The sequence below is a fragment of the Emys orbicularis genome, chromosome 11 (assembly GCF_028017835.1).
Source record: "Emys orbicularis isolate rEmyOrb1 chromosome 11, rEmyOrb1.hap1, whole genome shotgun sequence".
Classification (NCBI taxonomy): domain Eukaryota; kingdom Metazoa; phylum Chordata; order Testudines; family Emydidae; genus Emys; species Emys orbicularis.
The window spans coordinates 18,578,658-18,605,425 of NC_088693.1; the positions used below are offsets into that span (position 1 = coordinate 18,578,658).

Genomic DNA, 26,768 nt, shown 5'->3' on the forward strand with positions numbered 1-26,768 from the left:
TGTGGCGCATGCGCATCGCGAGGGTGGGCGGCTGGGGGTCCGGGTCCAGGGAGCGGGTGCTTAGGGGGGCACCATGCTGTGGTTCCGCGGCACCATCCCGGCCGCCATCGCCGCCGCCAAGCAACAGAGCTCGGTCTTCGTGGTGTTCGTGTCAGGTACAACCGGCAGCGGGCCTGGGGGAGCGGGGCCTGGCCGTTCCCGGCCGCCGGACACAGTCCCCGGGGCAGCCCCTTTGCTGACAGCGCCTGTTGCCCCTGAGAGCTCCCCATTCCGCCCCTCTGGAACCGCCCGCGCAGCCCCAGGCAGGCCCCGCGCCCCCTGTACCGTCTCCTGGCCCTGTAGTCCCCTGTGCGACTTTCCGCGCAGCCCCAGACAGGCCCCGCGCCCCCTATACCGTCTCCTGGCCCTGTAGTCCCCTGTGCTACTCTCCGCGCAGCCCCAGACAGGCCCCGCGCCCCTATACCGTCTCCTGGCCCTGTAGTCCCCTGTGCGACTCTCCGCGCAGCCCCAGGCAGGCCCCGCGCCCCCTGTACCGTCTCCTGGCCCTGTAGTCCCCTGTGCTACTCTCCGCGCAGCCCCAGACAGGCCCCGCGCCCCTATACCGTCTCCTGGCCCTGTAGTCCCCTGTGCTACTCTCCGCGCAGCCCCAGACAGGCCCCGCGCCCCCTGTACCGTCTCCTGGCCCTGTAGTCCCCTGTGCTACTCTCCGCGCAGCCCCAGGCAGGCCCCGCACCCTCTACACCATTGCCTGGCCCCATCGTGCTCCGTACCAGTGGGTTTCAGCCTGTGGCCCATGGGCCCCTGGGGTCTGCAGACTGTGTTTAAAAGATCCACAAAAGGCCGTTACCATAGAACAGTGGTTTTCAACCTCTGGTCTGCGGACCCCTGGGGGTCTACAAACGATGTCTACGATTTCCAAAGGCGTCCACGTCTCCATTTGAAATGTCTTAGGGGTCAGCAAATGAAAAAAGGTTGAAAACCACTGCCCTATACCACTCCCTGTGCTGCCCCAGGCAGACCTCATGCCTGCTATACTGTCGCCTGACCTGGCAGTCTTCTATACTATCTGTGCTGCCCCAGGTAGGTCCCAAGCCCCCTATACCATCACCTGACCCTGTTGTCCCTTATACCACCACCTCTGTTGCCCCAGGCAGCCCCTAAGCCCCCATACTGTCAACTGACCCTCTAGTCCTCTGTACCAGCCGTTGTGCTGTCCCAGGCAGGCCCCAAGCCTGCTATACTGTAGCCTGACCCTATTGGACCCTATTGGCCCCTATACCACCCCCTGACCCTATAGTTTCCTATACTGCCTTTATATACCCTTCTGTGCTGCTTCATGCAGTTTCTAGGTTTCCTATACTTTATATGCTCCTCTGTAGCCCCCTGTACTACACCATACAGTTCCCAGGTCTCCTATAATGATCAATGCTGTGATATGTTTTCTCTACCACCTTAACCAGTCTTCATGTCACCTTACATTCTCTGTAGTGCACAGTGTAGACTCTACACCCCACACCCCTATACTGCTTCATGGAGTCCCTGGGCCCCTATACAGCTGTCTGTACTATTTAACTATACCAGCCTGCAGCCTCTGTACTCCCAAGTGCAGTCTCCTGGTTCTGTTTTTGCAATGCCATCAATAGCTCTTTTACAACTGCTTGCCTGTTTATGCAGCGGTCTCTATTTCCCCATTTTGTAACGTCCTTTGCAGTACTAATGTCCCCAGTCACAGCACACACAATTCTCTCTGTGCTGTCATGCCAGTGCTACAGCATTCCCTGTATATGGTGGTTCTCCATGCCCTGCTCACTTCCAGGCTTCCCCTGTAGGTACTTCAAGCTTTATACTGTCCCTCTTTCCTATTCTAGTTCCCTATATAATTCTGCAGACACTCTTCATCACATCTATAACTTTTTATACTGTTCTTATGCAGTCTGCATGCTCTTTTGAGTCCTCTATACAGAAGCTGGGAATGAGCAATGGGATGGATCACTTGATGATTACCTGTTCTATTCATTCCCTCTGGGGCACCTGTCACTGGCCACTGTCAGAAGACAGGATACTGGACTAGATGGACCTTTGGTCTGACTCAGTAGGGCCATTCTTATGTTCTTACATTAAACTTGGGGTACAGCTCTCTCATTACCACCGTTACACATGCACACACTGTGTATACTGCTTTACAATCTAGAAAATGTAAGAAATTGGGAGGAGGTGGTTAGGTTCTTATTTTTTACTTTGTCTCCATTGTGTTTGTTTATGAATGATCTTTTTATTTTGATGACTAATAGTTTATATACTTGTGGCTTGAAGGCCTCTGAGCATCTCATACAAAAAATTAGCTAAAACTAACCAACCACCACTGCCCAGAACAAATCCTACTACTAGTGTCAAATAATTTTTTAAAAGAACATCAAAACATGGGATGCATCTACCTTCCACAGATAAAGTCACAAAAGACAATTTAAATAGGTAGTAACAATTTTTAGGTCTTGGCTGGCATAGTGCTCTTTATTCTGCATCCCCCACTGGGAGGTAGCTATGGCTAATGAATGTGGTGGCTAAAAAGTGGGATTGGCTCAGCCCAGCTATTTTATACCCCTCGTGTTATAGAGTGAGATGTGATATTGTTTCCTAAGCTTTGAGGGAGCTGTCTGTGGAATTCAGTGTTCTATTGACAAGACATCTTTTAAATGAAGTTTCTTTTATAGCAAAGATCCCAAAATGTTTTACAGATTTATATACAGAGCAAGTGGTTCCTCCCTTGGCTCTATAGTTAGGGATGCAATTATCATAGAGTATGTTATATAAGATCAAATGGAAAGGTAATAGTAAACAACATGAAACCTCCTGACATACACATTTTGTAACTTTTGACAATTTACCTGTGAGACATAATGTTGCGACTTCGGTGAAGACTGATTTTTATTTTCCTGCTTGTGGCTAAGAAGTTTCCATTAACTTCATGGACATTTCAGCCATTTCAAGGCGCTTCTTGATAGTATTAAATGTATTAACTTGTATTTCTAATGTAGTCCTGTCAAGGGTAACAGGATATCACTTACCACTTATTAGGTTTCCAGTTCAGTTTTGCTGCTCTTTGGTCTCTTTCCCCATTTATGTTCTAAATTCTAAAATGAAGAGCCAAATTTGAATAATAATGGCCATTTACATGAAGTTGCAAATAAAGGAACAGAGGCTGCTGGTTTTAAAGAGCAGGGAGTGCTGGTATGCCTCCATCTAATATAAACTGGTTTGAAACATTAAATAAAGTTAGGGATTGGATTGGAGACTTGCACACAAAAAAGCAGCCTAGGGAACATGTAGCTTTGGGGAACCAAAAGGTTAATCAGTGGCCTCAAATAACTGCTGACGTACTGACTGTACTGCTGTACAGAAGATGTAGTATAACTAATATTAAAAACTGATTCTCCAGAATTTCATAGGTAGCTAACTTGCAGATACAAAGCTTTCTGTTTCACTTTTTGCTGGAATTAATTCCTTTAAAACTAATCCTTCATTTGACGCAAAACTCTCTCAGGCCAGGTCTACACTACCGCGGTAGTTCGACGGCTGGCAATCGAAGTTCCGGGTTCGATTTATCGCGTCTGGTCTGGACGCGATAAATCGATCCCGGAAGCGCTCGCCGTCGACTGCGGTACTCCAGCTCGGCGAGAGGAGTACCGCGGAGTCGACGGGGAGCCTGCCTGCCGCGTGTGGACCGCGTCTGAACCGCGGTAAGTTCGAACTAAGGTATGTCGACTTCAGCTACGTTATTCACGTTATTCACGTAGCTGAAGTTGCGTACCTTAGTTCGAATTTGGGGGTTAGTGTAGACCAGGCCTCAGATACGTTTCTGTATTCTGTACTGTCCACATCAGGTTTTACAGTGTTCTTGCCAGACTATACTTATGTTTCTATGATTGAGATGGCACTTTACAAATTCAGGCTTATAAATGAAAGGCTGGTTATTTTTGGAAACGATGCCACTTAAACTGAAACTTCACATGTTTTTATCCTGCCTCAGAGGTGATTTTGGTGATGTCCAAACCTTACAACCAGCCAGGCAACTGGCTGGTTGTAAGGTTTGAACATCAAAATAAATTTTAGGTGCCTTTTAGAAAATACCTACAGAACTGCTTTTCTTGTTTTAAAATAAAAAGAAATTAAAAACAGAAAATATGATTACAATGTTAAGATTGTAATTGAACAAGTCAGGAAATTTTGAATTCAGGTTCTTATAATAACCTTAACCCTAACATATGTGTGCGTTTCTGTATGGCTTTTTCATTACATGGTTTTGAAGTAAGGTATAATAAATAACTGAATTGCTGTCTGACAAATAACTATCATTCCAAGGGCTTCCAAAGCATTTTTCAAACTATATATGGACAGTGCCATTAATGGGATGGAGGCCAACAGTTCAGTAGCATACTTTACAACTGTAGTGGGAGGGGAAACTTTGGACATCACAACAAACCCTTATTATACAAAATTGCCATGGAATTTTTAACCTTAATAAAAAGCCAATAGGACCTTTTCTCATCCAAAAGGTAGAGGGAGACCAAGAGACAGACTGAGGCAACTGAAATGGAATTCAGTTTACTTAAAGATGAAGGGCGGAGTTGACCCTTCTGAGACTGGAAGCTGTACTTCCACCAAATAGACTTAGTAAATTGTGTACTCTGTTTAAATTGCATTTTTTTTCTATAACTTAAAATGCACCGATAGCACTTTCAATTATCGAAGGGTGTCCAGTAAACTGTGAATTTCTCCCATAAAGTCTCAGCTTCAGTTACAGGTGTTATTTCATATAATTTCTTATACGTCAACAAACACATAATCTTCAATGCATTTTAGAACTGGACTTTGCCATATTCATTGACAAAGACCTGCTGAATACCAAAAGAAAAACAAAGAAATTTTGGTTTAGGACCCAATTAACCACTTAATCCTTAAGACCCACTGAAGTACCGTGTTTTGTGTATGGTTCTAAAGGATTAGAAAATGAAAAGATTTGAGCCCATTGACAGCTGATGCTGATTATGGAAAAGTTTATTTAACGCCAACAGTGTGTTTGGTGTTTTACAAGACACAGATAAAGACTGGAATGGTTCAGTTTTCTACAGTCATTGCATAATGGGGAAAATACACCCATCTTTTCTCATTGTAGATAACTATATTTACCCAGCAAGCTGAAAAGGTCAGTGCTCTCTATTGAGACTATATAAACACTGTAATCATCTGCTAGAAGTACTAAAGTGATACTTTTCCCATCTTAGAAACCTACGAGGTCTCTGACAGCCTAAGGAGCTAGAGTCCCAACATAGTTCTGCCAGTCGGTAATACTACTAAATAGTGTACAACATTTAGAATTCCCTTTTAACTTAATGTCTTGGATCTTCTGAGGCTCATTATATGCATTTGGATTCTTAATCATTGTATTAACCTTTTTATTTCAAAACTTTACTACAGTAGGAAACATTAGATGAACTTTAACCCGGAAAGAGGAAAGGATTATGTAAACAAAAATAGACACAAGATAGAAATCCCCCTCCACTGATGGTTATAGATTTTAAATTAAATGGCATGAGACATGGTTTATGTAATATAGGTTATCAACTTTTTCATGTTTTGGGTCACATTTTATAGAGATTATACTGTGGATAACTTCTCACATTTGTGATCTCACAACAGTGTTGTGGAAACTGCAGCAATTGCTTACATGGAAAAGCTAATATTAAGCAAGGATTTAGGTATTTTTAGCTATCTAATAGGATAATAGTGTATCCTTTTTGAAAAAAGCATGTAGTAAAGTGCCTGCTTGCCTCTAAGCAGTTGGAAGCAAGGAGGAGCAGCCAGCACCAAGCCAGCAGTGGTCTGTAGATGGCACCTTGGGAACCACTGATGTTAAAGAAGCGTAGAAGACAAATGTGTCAATCCAAAGGATTCCCAGATTAAATAATTTTATAGGGTTTTTTTGTTCAAAGTTTATTAAATGGAATTATAGGGGTCTTTCCAATAGTAATAGAGAGAAATAATACAATAATGAAATGGTCCCAAATTTCTGGAGTACAAAACATGCAAGGGAGAACTCATCCATGTGGCTGGCAAACACTTGTCAGCATAGCTGGTTTGAAACAACCCTCCTCCAAGAAGCAGAAAGGCCAGATGTTCTGCTTGAGGTGCAATGCCTGAGGAAAGGAATGGGTGTCCCTGCTGTCATTAAAAAAGTAAATAGTAATAATTACTTAATAGACTACTATGTGAGAGTTTTTTTGTTGTCATTGGATAATATATTTATATAATGGATAGCCAACTAACAGTGTTATGAAATAGCCAGACTTATATAAACAATCATTATTACAAAAGAAAACAAAATAGTGGGTTCCAAACAATTAAGAGTCACTACAGCTCTAAATAAGACAAATTACTGTGGATTAGTTCTTTCTGGATGACTGTTTGCTTATTACAAGTGAATAAATCTGATTAAGACTGACTAATATTTAATCCTCTCCAAACACATTTTTGATATATGTGTAGCTATGCATCAATATCCTGTTTTATCAGTTCAAAATAAAACTGGCTTATAGGCCTTGTCTTTTTTAGGAAAAAAGTTGTGTTCTCTACTATGTTAGTTTATGTAGAAACTAATATGTGGTAAAATCCTAGTGAAAACAAGACAGTTTGTAGTTTTCACATGTTAGTAAGTAAAGATAAATACTAGTGGGGAGCCTAGGTCTTACCTTAATCTGCTAATGTGACAAAAACTACAGACTGGCCATGTATTCACTAGGATTTTACTGTATGGTAAGAAAACACCAGTTTTCCTAATGTGGACACACTCATAGGAAGACTGCTGAAACAATATAGCAAGAGAGAGACATGCTTACTCTGAGTTCTAGATGAGGCTCCACTGAGTAAGAGAGTGACTTCAGTTAATTACGTTGAATTTAGGAGCATCCATTAGCTATCAAACCTTTTTTCTGAAACTGCATCTGACAAGGAAAATAGCATGCACTTTCACAATTTAATCTTTCAAATCTAGCAGGGTATATGGTTTATGTTCATGCCTGCATAAAAGTTTTAAATCTAAGTCAAACCAGAAAAAAAGTGTTTGAACAATATTCTTTGATAACTAAAAAATGCCTGAATGGATTTTCTCCAGATTTTCCAAAAGTAGTTAACTGGTCTGCCAAGCATGAGAACTTCTAAAATGTAACTTTTGGGACTGGAATGTTGAAATGGGCTGTAGCCCACGGAAGCTTATGCACAAATAAATTTGTTAGTCTCTAAGGTGCCACAAGTACTCCTGTTCTTTTTATAGTAAATAGAGGTTTAGAATGGAAGTTTCTTCTAATTCACAACTATAGTATTTCTTTTGTTTACACTATTTGCCACACGTGTTTGATGAAAGACTTGACATTTTGGTACATTAGCTACAATTCATTTGTTTGGTCTTGTAGTAATTGCACACACAAGGCTTCAGGCACATTTATACTAGCAAATACACAGTAATAATCATAAGAGTTTTACAGAGCTACTTTGTAGCGAGAGAAAAACTGTTAAATGGCCTGTCCCAAAAACCACATTTTTAAAATAAATAAAAAAATAGTGAAAACAGGTTTTAATGAACATTTTTAGCAAGCTGCTAGAATTCACTGGCAAATAAGGTTTCTAGCCTTTAGCAAATTAATACAGACTATTCCTAGTTCAAAATGTTCAAGGAGTATTTGATGTGCATGTTGATGACCACATGTAAAATGTTTTCCACTGTTCAAATCACAGAATACTGTTTTCTGTTCATTTTCAAAGAAAATAACAGCCTTTGGGATAATTGGCTTGTTTTTGCCCCTCAAGATTATTATATGCTTTATTAACTAATATATCTTAAATTCTAGGCTTTCTTGGATGTTCTTGAAGCATTTACATTTTGTTTTAACCCTCCTTTTCTTGAGTAAGTCTCAAAGAAAACTACTATTTGTAATTGAGAACAAACTAACTTAAAAACAATACATAAATTTTAAACCCCCTGTATTTTATGAAGATTTCAGTCACTTGTGAAGCCAAATTCATGCAAGTTTAGTAAGGCCAGTATCAGACCAGAACTTGCAGTCTGTGATGTGTTTAGCTTCATGTTTGTGATAAGAAGGCATATCTCTTGCAGGTGATGATGAACAATCCACACAGATGGCTGCAAGTTGGGAGGATCAGAAGGTGACTGAAGCAGCCTCAGATGGTTTTGTTGCTATTAAAATTGATATAAAAAGGTTTGGTCACATTCTAACATTCTTACATGTTGTACGGTCTTTTTCAGTTTTGGTTAATAATAATAATAATAATACCTAGCTCTTTAAGACATTTCCTGTTTGCTCTAGGGCCTTGCATCTGAAGTACATTCAATAGTCTTGGTGCAATAGTCTGGAGGCTAAAAAATTAGCAGATGATGCATATGATTTACTCCAGCTTTAAAAGTATTCTAGTTACATTCCTGTTGCAGTATTGTAGTCAACAGCCAAATCATGGTCTGGTTGATCCTTGTCGAAGCACAATAATGAAGTGTTATAAAATCAGACAAATGTGAGTGTTCTAAAAGGACTTTTGAATTTGTCAAGTAAAGATTTTAGCTAGTTCAGAAATTTCCATGAGTCACAAAAATTGAAAAATCTTGCAGGCCTGGATGTCCCAACAGAAACAAACCTAGGAAATGGGTTGACTCGGGTTGAATCATTGCTGTGCACACAGTACAAAAACACCAACGTCCCTCACTGAGTTACTCAGAATTGTAGCACTATCCCTGGCTGTACCTAGCGTCTCCATTCCATAAGCAGACAGTATATTGAAATTTACAAGAATCCCATTATCTTGAAGCACTCAAAGGAGAATTTTTGTAAATTTCATTATACTGCTTGTTGTCAGAGTCAGGTGTCCTACAACCAGTGATCCAAAATGGTGTTATTATTTTCCCCATAGTTTCACTAAAATAATCTAGTGTGGACTTTTACAGCCTGTTGCAATAGCCAAGAATGTTGACTATTTCCAATGTATTAAGGAGAAAATGTAGCTGAAGGTCATTTTCCATAATCTCGTGAGTCTTTGAACAGTCCCATGTACAATGAGTGTGTGTCACTTATAGATTGTGATGTGATGAGACTAACTCTTCCTAATCTATGATTGGTGTAAAGTGATTAGACTGATCTGCTAAACATATCTTTTGCTTTATACAGCGAAGCATGTCTACAGTTCTCACAAATCTGTATCCTTTTAAAATCAGTTCAAATGTTTCATTTTGTTTTAGAGATATTTGTTCTTTACAATTATAGGGCCCTCTCCCTAGGATTAAGATTTCCAATAAGACACACTGTTGAAACTGCTTCATAAGGCATAGGAGTATATGTAGAAGATTATATGTAGGAGTACATATAAAAACATATATTTAAAATGTAGTTAAAAGCCATTATGACCAGCTACCATTCTTCAGTTATTTGGGTAAAGATATGTAATTAGAGCGAGTTCAATAACTGATCACATAATGTCCTCTAAATTGAAGATAATCAGATTTTCCACATAATAGGAATAACCCAGTTATTGGAGACTTGAAAGACCATAACTGGTGATATGTACTGGTGTTAATATTTAGAATTACGAAAAATAAATAATTTAGATGCTATACTATTAATTGAAGTTGGGATGGAGGAAGAGGAATAAAATGTCTGACTCCAAGGGCTGGATTCCACTTTTAGTTATGCAGATGTAAATCAAGAGTAACTCCATTATGCGTAATGAATAGCCCTCTACTTAAAACTCCTACAATTCTCTGTGGTGGTGGGGACAGAGAGGAAGAAAGAGCAAATTCCATACTTATAAGAACATCCTTTGATGTTGAAGATAACTTTCAATATTTCTTTTTTGTTTTGTTCTTTCGATAGCTAGTGTTAATTGAAGTACAACCAGAATGTGAGTGTCATATCGATATGACACTCAGATGTGCACTGATTTTAATGGATTTCTTACTATTATTTCATATTCTGCTTAACGCTAAAACATAACATACTTGTTCTAAAGCATAATTGGATTATCTGTAATACCGTTATACATGATAGACTGCTCTGGCATGTTTATGAATTCTTTCACAAACAGTATTGATTTCAGATACATACATAATTTTCTTTTAAGCCTTGTATTGGAGAGAAGTGCTTTAACTTAAACTAGACTTTCTGCTCTATTTTTGGAGTGGTGGATTTCAGATTGATAGGGTGCATTTTCCTTTTCTAGTAGCTTACTCATTAGTTTTTCTTTTAATCTTGCTGCTTTAACTACATCCATTTATTGGCCTTTACTATTACTGTGCAGATCCTGTAGTATGTGTTCCATCCAGCTTCTTTATAGGAGACAATGGAATCCCCTTGGAAGTAATTGCTGGCAGTGTCTCTGCAGAGGAGCTTATTACCAGAATCCACAAAGTCAAACAGGTAACAAATGCTTGCACACCAGCTTTTTCAGTATATGAAATACTGTCACGAGGGCTTGTGGCTTTCATCTCTCCAAGACAGCAGACGACATTGGGCCCAAGTGTATGACCAGAGGAAGCAAGGACTACTGGATCGGTATTCTCTCATTCCCAGGCAGCAAAGTTACTGCCTTGTCCAATTATGCACAGATGAACTAATTTTGAAAACTGTGTGTCCATGTTAAGTAAACCAATTGTCACAGGAGGTTAAGAGCACCTACACTACATTGACACAAAAAGGATACGTGTGCTAAACAATTCTTAATCATTGCTCTGTTCAGAGCTGCTATTCTAGCAGGGCTTGGACATGGTTTAATAATGTGATGGTAACATGGTCTGTAGTGTTGACTCAAACAAAACAAAACTATCTACATTTATGTTTGCAGTGTTCAGCTGTGTTGGTCAGAGGATATTAGAGAGACAAGGTGGGTGAGGTAATCTTTTATTGGACCAACTTGTTGTTATACCTATCTCATAGAACTGGAAGGGACCACTGAGTCCAGTCCCCTGCCTTCACTAGCAAGACCAAGTACTGTTCCTGACTCTCCCCCTCCCTCTCCCTCTCCCTCTCCCTCTCCCTAAATGGCCCCCTCAAGGATTGAACTCACAACACTGGGTTTAGCAGGCCAATGCTCAAACCACTGAGCTATCCCTATGCGTTTTTTCTATTGGTGAAAGAGACAAGCTTTATAGCTTAGCTCTTCTTCAGGTCTGGGACAGGTATTCAGAGTATCCAGCTAAATACAGTTAAATCCAGAGCTAGCGAACAGGAGTAGCAAATGGGGGTTTTGCAAGGGAGTTCTCCAGGTGAAGGAGGAGCAACTACATGACTTTGGTGTGAGTTTGTGGACTGTTAACTACTTGCTTGCTTGAAGTTTATAGTGTGGACTGTTAGGGGGGCTGTGTGTTGAGCCTAGCAGGCTTCTAGGTAAGGTTGAGAGCTTCCTAACAAAGCTCTAGCCTACCATCTTTTGATCCCTACTCCCTTTAGATCCCTGGACAAAGGTGGTGGGACTAACTCAGGGAAAATAGGGGTTTTAAAAGCTAGCTTGTAAGTGACTAGAGTTGCTGCTCCTGTTCACCAGCTCATGTGAGTTTTGCAAGGGATTTTAGAGAGGGAGCGTGAGAGCCAGATACACCTAATGAACATTTTCTAAACTTTGTCCAATAACAGCCTGCCCTCAACCCCCCTTCCTCCCCCCACAAAAAGAAACCCCTGCAAGAATAAAAATAATGCAGACAAAAGTCCAGCAGCAGAGTGGGGGCTATCCAGTTCATTGCACTGAATGCAGCATGTATGATAACCTGCTTTGTGGGCAGGTGGCATATGTGAGCATTAGTACAAGCAGCTCATGGCTCTGAGACCAAGTATGAACTATTGAGACCAGGGTGTCTGAACTGGAGGAGCCAAGGGAAACAGAGCGGTACATAGACAAGACGTTCCGGGGTAGAGTAAAGCGCCTCACCCCCAGTCTGACAGGCTCTGCGCTTTTGTGGAGGATGAAGGTCTTAGGGAAGGAGAACCTCAAGCAATAACGGAGGGAAATTATTCCATAGTTGGGATCCTCCTTCCAGATGATGTCATGGTGTCCTCTTGCACTGAGGATACTTCTACGGGGGAGGGAACCCCGGTTATTAGAAGAGACAGGTAATAGTAATTGCAGATTTGATCATTACTAAGGCTACATTTTAGTCACGGGTATTTTCAGTAAAAGTCACAGACAGGTCACGGACAGTAAACAAAAATTCATGGCCCGTGACCTGTCCATGACTTTACTAAAAATACCGATGACTAAACTTGGGCGGGGAGCGGGAGGGAAGGCTGCCCGGGGTGGTGGAGGGGGGTGGCGGCGGCATGCAGCCCAGGACCCCTACTGGTACTGGAGAGGGTGGGTTGGCGGCGGGACCCCCACTGGTGTCAACTGGGAACATGTCACCTCAGAATGGGATTCAGAGTTAAAATGTCTAGACTCCAGTAATGACTGCTTCTTGGAGAAGCTAGTCCTGGCACCAACAAGGGAAGAGGCAACTCTTGATTTAGTCCTAAATGGCACACAGGATCTCTAAGAGGTGAATATAGTTGAAGCAATTGGTAATAGCAACCATAACATAATTAAATTTAACATCCTTCGGGGCACGGAGGGAATACAAAAGAAACCCACAACAGTAGCATTTAACTTCAAAAAGAACAACAATACAAAAATGAGGAGGCTAGTTAAAAGGAACAGTCACCAGAGTAAAATGACTGCAAGATCCATGGAAGCTTTTCAAAAACACCATAATAGAGGTTCAAACTATATGTATACCTCAAATTAAAAAAAAAAAAAAAAACAGTAAGAGGACCAGAAAAATGTCACCGTGCCTAAACAACAGAGTAAAAAAGTGTCTAGAGACAAAAAAGATATCTTTTAAACATTGGAAGTCAAATGCTACTGTGGAAAATAGGAACATAAACTCTGGCAAGTGAAGTGTAAAAGTATAATTAGGCAGGCCAAAAAAGAGTTTGAAGAGCAACTAGCAAAAGACACCAAAACTATGAGCAATTTTTTTAACTACATCAGAAGCTGGAAACCTGCCAAACAGTCAGTGGGGCCACTGGACAATCAAGGAAGACTGAGCCATTGCGGAGATGCTAAATGAATTCTTTGCATGGGTCTGCGCTGAAGAAGATATGAGAGATTCCCACACTTGAGACATTCTTTTTGGGTGACAAATCTGAGGAACTGTCACAGATTGAGGTGTCAGTAGACAAGGTTTCAGAACAAATTGATAAACAATAAGAAGTGGTCACCAGGATGAAATGGTATTCACCCAAGATTTCTGAGGGAACTTAAATATGAAATGGCAGAACTACTAACGTGGTATGTAATCTTATCGCTTAAAGCAGCCTCTGTACCAGATGACTGGCAGATAGCTAATGTGAAAAAAGGTTTTAAAAAAGCCTCCAGAGGTGATCCTGGCAATTACAGGCCAGTAAGCCTAACTTCAGTATCAGGCAGATTTGTTGAAACTTTTTAGAAAATCATGCCTCTTTAATCTATTAGAATTCTTTGAAGGGGGGGGGTCAACAAACATAGATAAGGGAGATCTAGTTCATAGAGAGTACTTGGACTTTCAAAAGGCGTTGACGAGGTCCCTCAACAAAGGCTCTTACGCAAAGTTGGCAGTCATGGATCAGTAGCTCGTTAAGAGAGAGGAAACAAAGGGTAGGAATAAATGGTCAATTTTACACAGTGGCACAGGATAAATAGCGGTGTCCCTCAAGGATCTGTGCAGGTACCAATGCTGTTCAAAATATTCATAAATGATCTGGAAAAGAGGGTAAACAGTGAGGCGTCAAAATTTGCAGATGATACAAAAATACTCAAGATAGTTAAGTCCAAAGCAGACTGTCCAAAGGGATCACACAAAACTGGGTGACTGGGCAACAAAATGGCAGATGAAATTCATTGCTGATAAATGCAAAGCAATGCACATTGGAAAACAATCCCAACTGTACATGCCAAATGATGGGTCTAAATTAGCTGATGCCATTCAAAAAAAAGATCTTGGAGTCATTGTGGATATTTCTCTGAAAACATCTGCTCAATGTGCAGTGGCAGCCAAAAAAGCTAACAGTGTTGGGAGTTATTAGGAAAGGGACAAAGAAGAAAATAGAAAGTATAATGCCACTACTATGTAAATCTATGGCACGCCCACACCTTGAGTACTGTGTGCAGTTCTGGTTGCCCCATCTCAAAAAAAGATATATTAGGATTGAAAAAAGTACATAAAAAGGCAACAAAAATGATTAGGTGTATGGAACAGCTTCCATGTGAGGAGAGTGTAAAAATCTTGGGACTGTTCAGCTTAGAAAAGAGACGACTAAGTAGGGATATGGTAGAGGTCTATAAAGTCACAAATGGTGTGGAGAAAGTGAATAAGGAAGTGTTATTTACTCCTTCACATAACACAAGAACAAGGGGTTACCCAATGAAATTAATAGGCAGGTTTAAAACTGACATAAGAAATACTTCACACAACATACAATCAACCTGTGGAACTCATTGCCAAAGGATGTTGTGAAGGCCAAAACTATAACTGGATTCAAAAAAGAATTACCTATGTTCATGGAGGATAGGTCCATCTATGGCTATTAGCCAAAATGGTCAGGGACACAGCCCCATGCTCTGGATGTGCTTAACCTCTGATCGCCAGTAGCTGGGACTGGATGAATCACTTGATAAATTGTCCTGTTCTGTTCATTCCGTCTGAAGCATCTGGTGCTGGCCACTGTCTGATGACAAGATACTGGGCTAAATTGTCCATTAGTCTGACCCTATATGGCCATTTTTATGTTTGTAGGATGGAACAGATTGTTAAACATAAGGAGTTAATAGATGTTGCAAGAGTCCATTCACAGTGAAGTGAACAGTTAACACTTCTGCAGTAATAGGACAAAGGAGGTTTAGTGAGTTACAGGTTGTTATAATGAGCCATAAATCCAGCGTCTTTATTAATGTTCATGATTTAGCTGTGGCACTGAGTATCTTTCTCAAACCTGAAGACAAGCTCTGTGTAAGCTCAAAAGCTTCTCTCTTTCATCAACAGAAGTTGGTCCAGTAAAATATATTATCTCACTCACATTGTCTATCCAAATTTATATCACATTAAAGATTTTAAAAGCATAGGACTAGCACTACATTCCAGCAGTAATCATATTCAAACATGGTTCTAGCCCATTCATGTTATAACTTTTTTCTCTATCAGTCTAGACAGAAAGAAATGTTAAAATCATGGTCGAAAACTTTGAGATAAACCTGGTAGAAGCATTAGTTTCTTAATATAGTGTTCACATGTTTTCAGTGCATACGGGCTAAGAAACAAGTTGCAATACAGTTGGGACACAATATATTTGATAACTTATCGAATATTTATTTTTGTAGGGCTTACAAGGCTTGCTTTCACCCACCAAAGAAAAAATGGTTCATAAGGCTTAAGCTTCAAGCCTGAGAGCACAATCTAAATTTTGTAGTCTTGTCTATCACTGCTTTTTTTTCTTTCTAAGATGCATGCAGTAAAAAATGAAGCATTAGAGAATGGGAGTGAGTTGTCTGCTCAGAGTCCCTCCTTCCAGGCTAACACCACTTCCGAAAACGCTCAGTCCAGAACCGTTGAGCTTTGTGAAACACAGCTTGAGACAATAAGCACTTCTGACGGTAATTAACAACAACTCTATATATACTAGTTTGCTCTTCAAATATTAACAGTATGGTTGCCATCTTCTTAAAATTAACATGAATGGTGGTAAAATATTTGTGTCCTTTTGGGGATGATAGTATTTTCTCAGAGCACATCTTGCAGAAAGTCTACTGAAAAAGCCACAAGTCCTGTCATCTCACATTGTTGTAGTGAGTAGAAAATTAAGCTCTTGTAAGATAGTAATTAATAAATTATTTAACTACAGTGTTCTTAAAATTAAACTTAGTTCTTCAGTTCTAAATATCTGTTCCTCCTTAGGTTATTGACCTTATTAGTAAAGCACTATTTTTAGAGGAATTAATGCTTGGTAAACAGTAGTCCTACAACACAGCCCAGTATGTTTCTTTAAGAGGGCAATCGTTAGCAAAAATAGTAACATGACAAATATGCCTTTTTTCTTCCTCTGTATGACTTCCTAAAACACTTGAAGATAGAGCAAATTCAATCCAGGCAAATCAGTTTCAGGAATCAAATAATTCTTCAGATGAGAGAGTGACTGAGCCACAGCCTGTGAATGACCTTACAACCAAAGTGGAAAGGTTCGTCTCTGTTTTTTTTTTGTAGACTTTCTATCTATTCTAAAGTACTGTGATTAATTATTACATTTCCTTAGGTGAAAACAGTGGTAAGAACCAAAGCTGCATGATTAACATATTTCTTGTTCTAAATTAAGTTTTAATGTTTTTTAGAAAATGGGTAAAACTACTAGTGACTATTTTAATCTTAAGCATCACATTTCTCAGACTCTAGAGCTAATGGATTTTGCCTCGTGACAGTCTGAGTGCCAGGTGCTGATCTACCAGTCAGAGCTAAATCTGTAACACTCTAATTCTCTTAATTTGAAATGGCCCTTTGTCCACTCATTAACTGACTTTTGTTGCTTGACATGGTAACTAGACGAACATGGAAAGCCTCCTTTCTCTCATTTTGACTGTGATAAGTTTGGCATGTTAAGCATGCTTTTTGGTAGATCTGGACTCAGTTATTCAAACTTTTTGCTGTTGAATCGAACTCTCAAAACAGTCAGGGAATATTTTATCAAATGGAAGCAGGAGATTTATTTTCCTTCAAGATATCCTATAAGCAAAGCAAGTTAGATCTTAATAATAGGGATTAATGGAGGGGCTGGGAGTGGGTAGTTGAATAGACATGTTCATATTTTTCTACAGGTTTGAGTGAGACTATTTGGAAATGCAAAGCAGAACTTGATATTGTTCATTGTCCAAGAAAGATTTTGATATTAAACTTGGGTGGAGGTGGGTTGGGTCCTCTAAGTAGCTCAATGGAGTACTGCCAGTGAGCAAAGATTGTTTAGTGAATGTCCTAAAAATACCTAAAACAGAGATCTAACTCCTTAGTAACTCCTGGCTGAGAATCGTTTAAGTGAAGTAAATGGTTTTCCTAAAGCAATTAAAGATGTCTGTGCTTTCAGTGAATGAGACCTATGGTTATATGGCTAACATTAGGGTAAAAAGATTCCTTTTACTCTGCAATATGGCTTAAATAGAAGAAGAAGGAAAAACAAACAAACCCAGAGTTAAGGTTGCCTGGGGATACCCTGGACCTTTCCAGAATGTCGAGTTCACAAAACTCTCAAACCTCTGAAAACCAGGAAATACGGAGTTAAGTTAAATAACTGTATAACCTTAACTCTGCCCCCCTGAAGCTGGCAATAGCCGTTGGGAATGATCTGCATGCACTCCAGCATGTGTATTAGGTGTAGTTGTATTGAATGATGGAGGAGCAGTTGGAGCAGCTTGGAAGAGCTATAATAGCGATATGTGGAGATCTGGGTCCAAGTCCCATTCCCCCATGTGTTATCAAAGGAAAGAAGTATATATACACCTTGATGTTCCAGTCTGCATCATTTCAATACAGGTTTGTGTTGCTTGTGTCTGTAGCAGGGTACTGGGGTCTTCCTGCCTTGTGTATTGTCTGTAGTGAGGTGGGATGTGAGAGTAGTCTGTGGATTTAGTGATGAGTAGGGGGAGGTATAGATTTAGGTGGTATCTTGTGTGTAAGTGTGAAGGGCCAATAAAAGGGTATGAAGTGGTTGTTAATTTTTGCAAGTGTGTTATTCTGTTGAGTAGGCTCAGTGTTTGAGTGACCAAGTAGCGCCTGTCCATTACTGTGAAAAAGCAGAATGGGGGAGTGTGTATGTTTTATAGGCATATTGGGACATCACTCAAAGAATTGAGTTAAGTTTGTATGGGCATTTACCTTAACCTGTATTGCCTGGTTTTCAGAAGTTTGAATTTTGTGAACTCAACATTTTAGAGGGACACAAGCTATCACCGGGAAACTGTAACTCTGTGTTAATGATGTTTTTTTGCCATTTAATTTCCTAGTGTTTTAAACAGAGTAAGTGTTTGTTGATAGGAGTTAGTGTTCATTTAGATAGCTGTACTCCTCACCTAGGGTTGCAGGTGATATGTTACTGGGCTAGGTAATAATCAAAAGACCTAGCTTTTATATAGTGCTTAGATCTCAAAGAACCGTACATTATTATTCCCATTTGACAGATGGGAAACTGAGGCACAAACAGGTGAAGTGATTTGCCCCAAGTCACCCAGTGGGCCAGTGGCAGAGCTAAGAATAGTCCCAGTTCAGTTGCCTTTCCACTGGGCATGATGGTTGTGCTTTGTTTTCAGGGCTTTGGAGCTGTGCTCCGGCTCCGCTCCAGGCAAAAACCTGCAGCTCCACTGTTCCGGAGCTGCTCCGCGCTCTAGCTCCAGGCTCCGCTCCAAAGCCCTGTTTGTTTGACATGTTTGCAATGTGTAACTGGAGCAATGTGCCCTGGGTTATATTTGAATTCTCAGTGCATGGGTTGGTGCTCAGATTCGATGATCATGACTCATTCTTGGAGCTGCCCAGGTTCTATGATTTAGAGGTAATTCTCCAGATACTTAGCCTCTCACTCTGCACATGGTTATACAATTACTTAGTCTAGTCTCTTTGCTCTCAATCATCTTCCTGCTCAATAATTACACCAACCTGAAGAATTTATCACTTGCTGCGTATCTGATACATCTCCAGCCATTTCCTAGTTCAGTTCCAGAAGGACTAAAGCTATTACCATTGTTGAGAGGGAGAGTTCAAATGGATGAAGAAACAATGTGGCCCTGGGGAACCTGCTAAGTTGCAAAGGAAGGCATAGGGAGGCAAGGACTTTCTGGAGCTCCTAAACTCTCCTTATGGATAGATGTGTGGGAAGGGCCGTGCAGTGCTCCTCATCTTCCCATTGGTACTGAATTTGAGATCTTGGTTATGGCATTGTTTTCTCTTTCCATTTATAGAGTGTGTAAAAATATCACATTTTTATGGTTGAATTTTTCAGTCAGTTAATGATAAATGATAGAAGGGATATATTAAAACAGATAACATCAAATTATTGGAGACTAGAAACTGGTTGGTGAATCAGCACCCAATTTTCCACATAAGGCAAACCCTATTTGTTAATACAGAATAGCTCCATGAAATAGGATTAATCTCATAAATTCATAGTCATCTTCATGTTTTCCCTCTTATTAAGAATTTTTGACAGAATTGAATTTTGTCTAATCCTTTTAAAAGCCAAAAAGAAAATGTTAACATTTCAAACCACAGTTGTAAGTTCTCTTTTAATCTCGTTGGTTTTTATTTAGAATAACAAAAAAACTTGAAGAAAAACGAGAAGAGAAAAGGAAAGAGGAGGAACAGGTAAAATGTAACTAAATGTATTACTATCAGTGGTATTCTTATTTGATTTTGCTTTCAGTCTCTGAGATCTTTCTTTAAATAACACTCATATAATTAGATTATATTTTAAATCTAGTTATCTTCAGTGCAGGCTCCAGTTCAGTTAAGTCAAGTTTTGCTCTTGTTCAAAAGAAATATTTTGTTGGTTGAATTCTGTAATGTGGTCATCTTCCATCAGAAGGAAATTAAGAAAGAAATTGATCGAAGAAAAACGGGGAAAGAAATATTGGACTACAGAAGACGACACGAAGAAGAATTGACGAAGCGAATGTTAGAAGACAGGAGCAGAGAAAAGGCAGAAGAAAAAGCAGCTAGGGAGCGTATAAAACAGCAGATTGCAATGGTAAAGTTTTTATTTTTTAAATATAGATAAATTGATCAGATTACTTGGCATTTAGTAACTCATGGAAGACTAAAATAACAGATTGCAAACCTCTTGTAAAAGTGTTTGAATGTCCTCCCTTTTTTGCTATTGGAAGCTATGCTTTCAATTAATGGTTACTACTGTCAAAGAGCTTCTGTAGGCTATAGATTTTTACAAGAATTCAATTTTTCAGTTTGCAACCAAGAATTTGTTTTTCTTTATATAAAAATCCATTGAAAATGGATTGTGCGCACACACAAAAGCAAAAGGTTCCTTTTTCTCACATACCAAGCAGCAAATAGCTCAGCATATGGCACAGACCAGAACAGTTCAATGGGGCACGAGAGAGATGTGCTATTTTTTGAATTGGTTGCTAGTACTTTGTGCATTTAGTTCCCTAATAATAATTTTATATATTTTTAAAAAAAGTCTAGTGATGTCTCTCTTCTCATTCTGTCTCTGAGTGAATGTAATGATTACCAGAGCTGCTCTGAATATCATGAGAGGCATTGTTGGGCACAAGAATGGCTATATACTGTTAAATGTGATTTAGAAATGCAGACAGAGATGGTGTGAAATCACCTTGAACACCACCACCATCTTTGCAGTTGCCTCCAAAATTAAAAACGTTTTTTGTTGAATAGTCACATCTCAACCAATAGAAATCCTCCTCCTAGATCAGTGTTTTTCAAACAGTGGGTCGCGACCCACTACTGGGTCACCTTGTTCTGGTCAGCACCGCCAACTGGGACGTTAAAAGTCACGTCAGCGGTGCTGCCTAGCTAAGACAGGCTAGTGCCTACCTGTTCTGACACTGCACTGCACCCTGGAAGCAGCCAGCAGCTGGACCGGCTCCTAGGCGGGGGGCCACGGGGCACCATGTGCTGCCCCCGCCCTGAGCACCAGCTCCTCACTCTCATTGACCGGTTCCCAGAACTGGAGGGGTGTGTGTGCCTGTGGGCGAGAGTTGCGCGGAGCCGCTTGCACGCCTCCGCCTAGGAGCCAGACCTGCTGCTGGCCACTTCCAGGGCACAGTGCGGTCTGTGGTGCCATGACAGGTAGGAAGCCTGCCTCTTCACCCTGGCTGCGACGCTGACCGGGAGCCGCCGGAGGTAAGTCCGCGCCCCAATCCCCAGCCCGTAGCCCTGCCCCAAACTTGCAACCCCTTCCTGCACCCCAAAACCCTCCTCCCTGGCTCCACCCCAGAGCCCGCACCCCCAGCCCTGAGCCCCTCCCACACCCCGAATCCCTCATCCCTAGCTCTGTTGGGTCGTGGGTATCAACAATTTTCTTCAACTGGATCCCCCAGAAAAAAAGTTCAAAAACCACTGGTCTAGGTGATTCTCAAACTTCTTCATTATAACTTCTGAAGAGTCCTGTGATTAGAAATTAGGGCTTACATTAGTGTTATACCAAAATTTGTTTTAGAAAAATTTGAACAAGCTTGAATTCCAGTATTCAGTAGAATGAATAACTTATCAAATAACAAGATACAGGCTGAACAGTTAGGAGAGAGGAAGTGTTTCTCTCCTGCAGTGTCTGCAACATGACTGGCTTGGCCTCTTTTTCTCCCTTCCTTGGCTCTTGTCAAGAGCAAATTTTTAATTGCAGATTGCATCAGTTACTCTGTCTGAACAGGTATTAACACACAATTTACAGCACAAGTTAACAGATTTGTGTTTGTCACATTAAAGGATCGTGCTGAAAGAGCAGCTCGCTTTGCAAAGACAAAGGAAGAAGTAGAAGCTGCAAAAGCTGCAGCTCAGCAAGCTAAGCAGGCTGAAGCAGAAGCTAGAAGAGAAGCCTCTCAGAAGGAAAGGAGGTGAGCAGTGTGCCAGTATACCAGTGTGTATTTTTGGGGAGGGAGGTGAGGAAACTACTAGCCTTAGCTCTGAAGTAGACACTTTTTTACCAGAGCCTAATCTACTAGATGATACTATGCTGGAATGATTAAACATTGTTGATGTAAGGTAAGCTTGTTGATTCTTTCAAGAAATATGTGTATTTTCTAGTTATCTGCTTGAAGCACATAATTCATGGAGGGTCTCAGAATGATAAATGATATGATCAGGAATAAACAGAAATCTTACTCAGAATTATTAAATTTTTTCCCTGTGCATTAAGTTAGAGAATCTTGTCTGTTTTTCATTTTTTCAACTTGATGTGCATACAGACATGTGGCTTTTATCATTAGGCGCAAGTTTGTTTTCTTACATCGCCTATTTTCACTTTTGCATTTCTACGGACATCTAGTTTGTGCTGGTTAGGGCCCTAGGCTCTATGATAGGCAGTAAGATCATAGATTCAGGTTAAAAGGAGTGGATTTTATCTTGCAGCTTGACTGTGCTTATCTATCAATCTTTCTCATCAGTATGTAAAAGTGCGGAGGATTTACCAGAATTTTGTGAAATGTCTGTTATATTTACTTATGTGAATTAGAAGCCCAGCAGTATCTTTTGCATCTACACTAGTATTTTCCACTTTTGTAGTGCTACTTCAGCTTGAAGTGAAAGCTCTACTTTGACTACAGCCATTTCCACAATATTGGACTGTCTTCTAGCTCTGAAGCAATCTGGACTTTCGATCCCCTCTATGTTAGGGCCATTTGGTACATCACCCTGCTATCACTTTTTCCCTCCAGTTTACAGTAGTAATGTTCCTTAAGGAGGAACCTTGTTCGTGTTTTTCCACCACTTCCAGAGCCCACTCCCCCAGTATTATACTTGAGTATATTAAATGTATTAGCAGTGTTGATGGATCTCCCCTTAGCAACCTGTTCTGTTATCACTTATCTATGCAGACTGCCTTTTTTTAGTGGTCATTTCATCTGCTCACAGAGTATGGGAGATTCAGGCTCTCAGGGCGGGTCCCCCCTACATAGTGTTTCATAAGGACAGGGTCATTCTCAGATCTCATCTCAAGTTCTTCTCCACAGTTGTTCCATGTAAACCAGTTCATTCATCTCCCAGTTTTCTTCCATAAGCCCCACTCAACCTTGAGGGAAGCTCATTGTCCTTTTATGTTGACAGGACAAAATCATTTAGAAGTACGTTTAAACTATTGCTTTGTAGAGAGGGCTACGGGTCAGGCAATATTTTCATATTATCTAAATGGGTATCCAACTGTATAAGAATATGTTACGAGTTGGCCAGGTTAGATACATCTAGCTCAGTGTTTCCCAAACTTGGGACGCCGCTTGTGTAGGGAAAGCCCCTGGTGGGCCGGGCCGGTTCGTTTACCTGCCCCGTCCACAGGTCCGGCCGATTGCAGCTCCCACTGGCCACGGTTCGCTGCTCCAGGCCAATGGAAGCTGCTGGAAGTGACACGGGGAACCGAGGGACGTACTGGCCGCCGCTTCCAGCAGCTCCCATTGGCCTGGAGCAGCGAACCGCGGCCAGTGGGAGCTGCGATCGGCCGGACCTGCGGACGGGGCAGGTAAACGAACCGGCCCGGCCCGCCAGGGGCTTTCCCTACACAAGCGGCGTCCCAAGTTTGGGAAACACTGATCTAGCTACATTACAGCTCGGGCAGCTACTGTTTGACGAGTGTCCCTAGTTTTCAAATCTAGGGCAGCTACATGGAGCTCAGTTCACACATTTACAAGACCCTATTCTTTGGTAGAGGCTTCCGAATTGGATGCCTGCTTTGGTACGGTTGTCCTCTTAGTCATGCTTTAAGGAGGACTTCTACTACACACCTCCAAGCAAACAGACAACTGCTTGTTAGTCAACAATCCACATAGACACTCACTCAAAGAATGGTTACCTACTCTGCAGGTTCTTCGAGATGTGTTATCCACATGGATTTCATGACCCCTCCCCTTTCCCTGCTATGATAGAATCCTGCTCCCCTGAGATTCTGTATTGGCAAAAGAATTGAGGGATGGTTGGGCCTATCCTGCTCTTCATGCCCTTGGGTCTGAAGCACAAAGACATCTAGGGTGCAGGTGCTACCTCAGCAAACACTGCTGTCCAAAAGAATTTGATCTCTGGAACATGTACCAACAACAGAATGCATGTGGACAACACTGTACTGTAAATACCCTTCTCTTTGAGTAGATAGGGCGTGTAGATCTGTGTGAACTATCCTCCATCCCTATTTTGGAATCAAAATAAGTAGAAGAAAGTGAGCGGGGGAGGGTTTGGCACTCTTGGCTCTTTGTAAAGGCTTGCGCCTAAAGCTCATTTCTATGAGGACTGTATGTGTGATCCATTGGCTACTATTTTCCAGAGCATTCCAGCCTTTAGTCCTGTGCTCTCCCAAATTTGTGGCTCCATACTGACAATCTATCTGACTTTAATAACTTAGGGAAGTGTAACCATTCTTTTCTATATTTGAATACTAAAGGACACTTGCCTGAAATTCTTGTGTGCACTGACTAAAAGTGAAATGTCTCCCACAGTGCTATAGCGAGAATTCAGTTCCGCCTCCCAGATGGATCTTCCTTTACTAATCAGTTTCCTGCTGAAGCCCCCTTGGAAGAAGCTAGGCAGTTTGCTGCACAGGTAAATTTAATGTCTCCTTTATTTTTAAGTTACATAAGAGGTAATCCCAGAACACTTAAATTTATCCATAACAGCTGACACACTCATCACTGTTTTTAGAAATTGAGCCCAACATCAAAAAAATTTCAAAGTTGTGTGCTATAGTCCTGCTTACTGCTGAGATGGACTTTAAATTCTACTTCTGGCAGCCTTTAAACAGGTTCACAGCTGGCACATAGTTGTCTGCTTTTCTGACCACCAGTCTAGGGACTCCATTTTCCCTTCCTGTTGTATACAGTGAGGGCTCTCATTGCTACCTTTTCAGCACCACCTACTGTCTGTTTAATAGAGCAGCAATAATTCTTTTTTGGGAGAATACCCATTCTATCCAGTGAAGAATGTGAGTGACAAGAGAGAGGAAATCAAATATGTAAAACTCATGCACTTTTCCTATGTGAAGGTTTCCCATATTTTGAAATAGAACCGTGGGGTTGTTACAGGAAAGCATATTGGAAGGGGCAAATCTCTTCATACTTTGAATGTAAGTACTGACCTATTTAAAAATTGTTACCGTGTTGCATTCTTACAGACTGTTGGCAACACTTACGGTAATTTTTCATTGGCTACAATGTTTCCCAGAAGGGAGTTTACCAAAGAAGATTATGGAAAGAAATTATTGGAGCTAGAGCTTGCACCAAGTGCTTCAATAGTATTGTTGCCGGCAAGTATATATTTCTTTTCAATTCACAAATAAGTACAATATTGTATCTTTCATTACAGGTACAGTTCAGACTTAAATGTCTATTTTACATTACCAGTCCTAGGCAATTAGTGTAATTCTTTAATACATTTTTATCAAGTTTTTTTGTGTATGTTTGGAAAGATGACTCTCCTCATGGTGTGCTGTTGATTAGTGGAATCAGTTACAAGTACAAATCTCTATACAATCTTAACTATGAAGTTGTAATGGAGATTTAAATCCCTCAGGATTTAGGAAACTTGAAAGTAAATATGTTTAATAGTTAGAAGCTGCTAAAACAGACTCGTTTGGATTTTCGACTTGCAGCCTTGCCTTTTGTCTTCCCCTAGCTAACAAATAGCCATCTTGTAATGCTCAGTGTATGTTCATGGAGCCCTAGACACAGGCCAGAATTTAAAAATAAATTAGCATTATTCTTAAACACCAAGGATGAGCAATGAAAATGCCTCTCACAAATCACCACCATACAGCACTGGTAGTCAAATGCCAAGTGCATGTTGCTGCCTATACTGGCTCCAGTGACCAGGCTGCCTTCTTGCTTCCCTGCTCTGCTCCCATAGTCACTCAACCAACCCTTTACGGTAGCTCTCCTCAGTCTCTGGTAGATCTTTTAAGGTTTACCACAGGGAGCCCTGATCTGACTGACCTGGTGCAGAAAGAATTGAATAAACTATTTGTGAATATTTTTCAACCACTTATAAAACAAAATTATTAAGCTGACAGCTGCCCATTTGTATGGTCAGTGCCCAGAACTCACTTCCAGCACACATTGTCATTGTGGTGGAATTGGAGATGTGAGACAAACTGAAATATTTAGGTGTTTACATATATGTATTGAGCTACTTTTCAACCAGTGGTATGTCAAATATCCTGTGTAAATCTGTTGCTCTTCAAAAATGTCTTAACTTCCTTTGTTCTTGAATAGGCGGGAAGACCTGCTACTTCAGTAGTACAGGCATCAGGTGGAGATCTTTGGAAATTCTTGGGCACGATACTTTATCCACTCATAGCTGGCTGGAGGTTTATTAGCAACTTCTTATTTACCAGCCCTCCCCCCTCGCAACCTACAGCAAGAGCAGGACATCAACAAGAACATTCAAATCCTTCACCATCTAGCACTGTGGAGCCAAGCAGGTAAGCCGATCTGACTCATGTTCCATTTCTAATTTGTAGTTCGGACTAAAACTGCATATATCTTATTCTTTTACCATCTTTGCTGCTGGCCCACAATGAGGTAGGAAAGATGGTCTAGTCTAGTGCATCGGAGACTGGAACCTAAGTGGGTTCAGTTCTTGGCTTAGCCACCCATTTCCTATGTGATCTTGGGCAAGTCTCTTAATCTATCTTGAGTCTGGTGGTACCTTAAAGCCCAACAGATTTATTTGGGCATAAGTGGGTAGTCTTTAAGGTGCCACCGGACTCGTTGTTTTTGTGGATACAGACTAACACGGCTACCCCTCTGATACTTAATCTATTTTGTGCTTCAATTCCATCTGTAAAATGGGGATAGTATTTCCCTATTAATGACTGAGAGGTACTCTGAGGTAGAGCTGAGCAAATGTTTTGATATTTCTTTCTAACATGAAAAAATTTCATTTGGGTCAAGGAAAATATTTGAATGTCGTTTTGAAAGAACATGGGTTGATTCAAACCATTTCAAAATGAACTGTT

General features: G+C 40.8%; 1 protein-coding gene across 2 annotated transcripts in view; it reads left to right on the forward strand.

Annotated features, from left to right (window-relative positions):
- UBXN4 (UBX domain protein 4) overlaps positions 1–26,768 on the forward strand; it is a 28,793-nt gene continuing 2,025 nt past the window's right edge. Inside the window, exons 1-12 of one of the 2 annotated variants that reach the window (XM_065413727.1) lie at positions 1–155; positions 8,168–8,217; positions 9,228–9,256; positions 10,354–10,472; positions 15,558–15,708; positions 16,182–16,290; positions 19,396–19,450; positions 19,668–19,832; positions 21,548–21,675; positions 24,256–24,358; positions 24,927–25,058; positions 26,023–26,231. In XM_065413727.1, the coding sequence (XP_065269799.1) occupies positions 9–155; positions 8,168–8,217; positions 9,228–9,256; positions 10,354–10,472; positions 15,558–15,708; positions 16,182–16,290; positions 19,396–19,450; positions 19,668–19,832; positions 21,548–21,675; positions 24,256–24,358; positions 24,927–25,058; positions 26,023–26,231 (1,397 nt within the window). In that variant the 5' untranslated portion in view covers positions 1–8. Of the gene's footprint in view, positions 156–8,167; positions 8,271–9,227; positions 9,257–10,353; positions 10,473–15,557; positions 15,709–16,181; positions 16,291–19,395; positions 19,451–19,667; positions 19,833–21,547; positions 21,676–24,255; positions 24,359–24,926; positions 25,059–26,022; positions 26,232–26,768 lie in introns of both variants that reach the window. The other variant, XM_065413728.1, reaches the window with a different exon arrangement.